Source organism: Daucus carota, chromosome 4 (genome assembly GCF_001625215.2).
Source record: "Daucus carota subsp. sativus chromosome 4, DH1 v3.0, whole genome shotgun sequence".
In the NCBI taxonomy this organism is placed as follows: Eukaryota; Viridiplantae; Streptophyta; class Magnoliopsida; order Apiales; family Apiaceae; genus Daucus; species Daucus carota.
In genome coordinates, this window is record NC_030384.2 from 34759813 (window position 1) to 34764700 (window position 4888).

Sequence of the window (4888 nt, forward strand, 5' to 3'; positions counted from 1 at the left end):
TGAGATCCTTGAGCTTCATCTTCATGATTTTGAGATACTTTGATCGATGTTAAAATAATAATTAAATTAATTAATTAAATATAATATAAGTAGTTAATAATTATTAAAACTTAAATTTAAGATTATATAGTTTAATATAAAATTTATGTAATATAATATACGAAAAGTAATTCGGATCAAAATTTGGATCACGCTGCTGGAGTTGGTCAAAAATTTGGATCAGAATTTGAATCAGTTAATGATCTAAATTTGAATTTTTGGATCAACCGGGACCAGAACACAGGGACAGAGTTGGTTGGAGCTTGGAAAGCAAAAGCAGGACTTTACCAGATTTGTCATTTGTGGTTTGACCTCATCTCACATAAGATTTGGGTGATAAATCTTGGCCATTGAGATTAAAAACACAGTTTAATATTGAGTTCAAATTTAAACAATATAAAATTATACACTAGATGTATGGTTCATTGTAATATTTTTGCCTTATAATTTTTATATTTAACCCTTCGTGTCATAAGTTATAACTTTAAATGATTTTTGAGATAATTGCATATCGCACCCCCTAACTATCGTTCAAAAACGATATTGTACCCATATTTTGAGAAACTCAACTCGCACCCCATATCTTTACAATTTAAGCCCGAGATGCACCCCTTTGCCGTCAACGCCGTTAACTCCGTTAAGTCACTGTACAAGTAATTGCAAATCGGACCCTCTAACTTACGTTCAAAAACGATATTGTGCCCATACTTTTGGAAACTCAAATCGCACCACCTATTTTTACATTTCAAGAACGATACGCACCTCCCTCTGTTAACTTCCGTTAAAATACTCCATCCGTCCGAATTTACATGTTCTTTTTGCTTTTCGAGGAGTTAAATTGACTAATTTTTTACCAACTATTAGAAAATATTTATTTATTATTTTAGGAAATGGAAGGTTACATATTAAAATAGACTGGATTACTTTTTGATGATTTTAGATTTTTGTTTAATTAAGCTATTCCCAAGTCAAAATGATTTTACATATCGAATGATTTTAAATTTTTAGTGACATGTGTATTAAGTACTTAAAATATACACTATTTTAAATATAAAAATAAATATTATGTGATATTTATTATAAATAATACTTAAATTTATATAAATTTATATATTTTAGGGGGTGCGATATGCAATTACCTTTATATTTTATTCAATATATAATTTTATGTATTATTTATAATAAATATCACATAATATTTATTATATATATAAAATAGTGTATATTTTAAGTATCACTAATAATTTAAAATCATTTGATATGTAAAATCATTTTGACTTGAGGATAGCTTACCTAAACAAAAATTTTAAAAAAATATCATCAAAAAGTAAATCTAGTCTATGCTAATATGTAACTTTCTATTTCACAAAATAATAAATAAATATTTTCTAATAATTGTTCAAAAATTAGTCAATTTGACTCCTCGAAAAGCAAAAGAGACATGTAAATTGAGACGGATGGGCTATTTTAACAGAAGTTAGCGGAGGGGGGGGGGGGTGCGTATCGTTCTTGAAATGTAAAAATCAGTGGTGCGATTTGAGTTTTCAAAAGTATGGGTATAATATCGGTTTTGAACGTAAGTTAGTGGGTCCGATTTGCAATTACTTGTATAGTGACTTAACGGAGTTAACGGCGTTGACGGCAGAGGGTGCATCTCGGGCTTGAACTGTAAAGATATGGGGTGCGAGTTGACTTTCTCAAAGTATAGGCACAATATCGTTTTTGAACGATAGTTAGGGGGTGCGATATGCAATTACCTCATGATTTTTTTACAAGTAAGATTGCATGATAAAAGAACAGGTTTGTTAATATGATATAAGACATGTGTCAATATAATTTTAAGAATTTATCAAGAGTATATTTAAAAAAATTATACATTTTTTTAATTTTATAGGATATAAATATTTTTGATATATTTTGTATTCACTATGTGACAAAAAACAAGAATTTGGTTCAGATAAAATAAATCACATATACTTTTCTTCAAAAATAGGTGTTTATTTCTAAAAACTAAATTTAACCAAAAAAAATATAATAAGATTCAATTTGAAATTTTGAATATACAAAATTATATGTATAGCTAACTCTCTATTCGCAATTAAAATACATTTTCGAATTATTTAGTCTTTGTAGATGAGCACACATTAACAACCATTATTCAGGTAGGTGGTGGATTTTTATTAGTTATAATCGAACTAATAATAATGCTCCTGCATGTACAAAAGATTTTGACAGATATATTTCTCCTTCTGAAAAACATAGCTGCTAACGTGTCTAGAATGACAATATAATTATTCTATTAAAAAAGAGCACATAATATTTACTTTGAAAAAAATTCTAATAGACACACTAACAATTTACTTTTTATACAGATGAGAAATTTTAATTGATAAAAATTTTCGGATCAAAATTCACCATCTAAATAAAAAAATAGTACAGTAGTTAGCCCATGCCATGGCGCATGCTAGAAATTCGGTTGAAAAAAGGTTGCCACAAGTTCAAACAAACGCCTGTCGCCTGGTCTTGGCATTGTGGAGATTGGAGAACGATCAAAACTCAAAACCCCTTGAGCTGCCCTCAAGAAATGGCTACTACCAGATCTTCCATCACGCGTCTCCTACGCGCCGCCTTCTCTCACCACCCTGCCACCAAAACACTCCTCCGTCCCCACCACAACTCTCACCATCCTCTCCACACCTTCACACCCACCTCCCCACTCTCCTTCCTCCGCTCTCGCCCTTCCAACCTCCCCATTTCAAACTTCCACTTATTCTCCACTTCCCGGCCCGGACTCCCACGCGCCACCGAATCTGAACGACCTATATCCTCGCATTTGCCAGCTTCGTGTACGTTACCCGTTGCAGTAGTTGCATTCCAATGTTGGGTATTGTATGAGTTGTATAAAAAATTTCTAACACGTTTAGGAGATGGAGAGGGGACCAAGTTTAAAGGATCATTACCCAATTTGCTCCGTGAGGGACACTCTCTTGTCGTTGAGGGTAAAATTACGATGAATGAGCTGCCCTATCTTGAGTACTGCTTTGCAGCTACTGAGGTCTTGTCCAAGCCCGAGGAACTTGCTGCTGCAATGGAGAGAAATAACTACATTCTCGCCCAGAAACTCAAGGTTGCAGAGGAGGAGAAACTCAAGGTTACAGCGGAGGATAAACTAAATGTCGAGGACGGGGATAAGCTCAATGTTTCGGAGGAGACACAAAATATTGAGGATGAGAAGCAAAATGTTGCGGTGAAGGAGCCAGAGGTCATGGTTGATAGGTACTTTCTCCATTGCAATTCAAGAGTCTGTTCTTTTTTATTCTGTTTTGTTAATGTATGTTTTTATCCACTTGATTTGTTTACTGTTTTGGTTTGAGTTGTATCAGATTATTGTTTTACCAAGATATTAACAGCATGGTTTAGGGTTTGTGCAGTCATAGGAAAATGGTTGAACATAACTGGGGGAATTGAGATCATTTTTGTTATATGTATTATGTTGAGGGTCCTGGGCAATCAATTGCCAGGAGGACCGGAAAAGTAACATATAGTTTTTGGACCGTTGGAATGAATATCCCGGGGTCATGATTATAACATATTTTTAATAGGTCCGGCCCTTTTACCTGCCCAGTGGGTTAAAAAGCGCTGGACTTGTTAAAAAAAATTGTCCTGGATATTCATCCAACAGCCCAAAAACTGTATGTTACTCAATAGGTTCCTTGGCAATATAGCCAGGGACCAGGACCCTTATGTTTATTCTAGTTATCTAACCCATTCATCTGTTTATAATTAGCTTCTACAAACCTTTTTATGTTAGCATGGCCTAAATGAGTAAAGTTAATTTACGCTTAATCTGTAATTTATTTGCTTTTGTATTCTATGATCATTGGTATTTTATATGCAGTCCATTTCGAAGAATATGTACACACACTTCTTTGTAAATGCATGCGTCTGCTTTGTTGCAAGAAAGAGACTACTATCTTGTTTGTGATTGAGATACACTGTTAATTTAGGTGCACAATTCCCAGTGACAAAATCTTAAATGATGTCACCAATCGGCCAGAAGTTAAGATCTGCCCTGATGGATTAGTCTTTGAAGGAAGGGTAACTCAATCAAGAGGATTAACTCACACATGTGAGGTACTATCTGCCCCAATGATTAAGGTTGTTTTGGCCAAGTTTAAAGGCTTAACAGATGCGCTGCAAGAGGGATGCTCAATTGTCGTTGAGAGCTCTGTTAAATTGATTAAGCATGAGAGTAAGGAGGAAGATGAGTCAGGTAAATGTGTACTAGTAAAAGTTTCGGGTAAGGAACATCATTACTCAGCTGCGGTGTTCGCTAAGCATAACCACGAGAAGTATGTGCCACAGAATGAAGTAGGAGAAAGCTCTGGTTGATTTTAATTATGTTTATCTTCTGAAAGACTCTTCTACATTAAATGCCTTAAATCCTTAAAGTTATTTTGTTCCTAATCTGAAACATTTGTTCTAGGTGTAAGACTGCTAAGATTGGTTGTACTCTGGATCATATATTTATTAATCTTATGTTATTGCTTTTGATGGAAAGACGCTATTTATTTGAGCCTATTTATTTGTGTTACAGCTCATTCAATCTAATTCCATAATAATCACACATTAGACTATGATGTCTTCTCAGTCTGTATATCTTCGTTGGAATTGTTATATGTATCAGACATCCTTGCTAATCGTCATTCTAGCGCTCTATGTGACTATGTCATGCTCGGACTGGCCAGCTCATAAAACGAGTAAATATGTGTTCAGTGTGCCGTCTCACTGCCCTTCCACCACAACACTCCTCCGTCCACACCACAACTTCCACCATCCTCTCACCTCC

At 34.4% G+C, this 4888-nt stretch overlaps 1 protein-coding gene across 2 annotated transcripts; it reads left to right on the forward strand.

Annotated features, from left to right (window-relative positions):
• The first annotated feature begins 2485 nt into the window (after nucleotides 1-2485).
• LOC108218044 (uncharacterized) lies at nucleotides 2486-4593 on the forward strand. 2 transcript variants are annotated; one of them, XM_064091362.1, is made up of 2 exons: nucleotides 2486-3315; nucleotides 4062-4593. In XM_064091362.1, the coding sequence occupies exons 1-2, from the start codon at nucleotides 2489-2491 to the stop codon at nucleotides 4429-4431; spliced, it is 1197 nt and encodes a 398-aa protein (XP_063947432.1). In that variant the 5' UTR covers nucleotides 2486-2488; the 3' UTR covers nucleotides 4432-4593. The 2 variants fall into 2 exon arrangements, with proteins under 2 accessions (XP_063947432.1, XP_017246453.2); XM_017390964.2 differs by having other exon boundaries at nucleotides 2487-3315; nucleotides 4047-4593.
• Nucleotides 4594-4888: the final 295 nt, after the last annotated feature.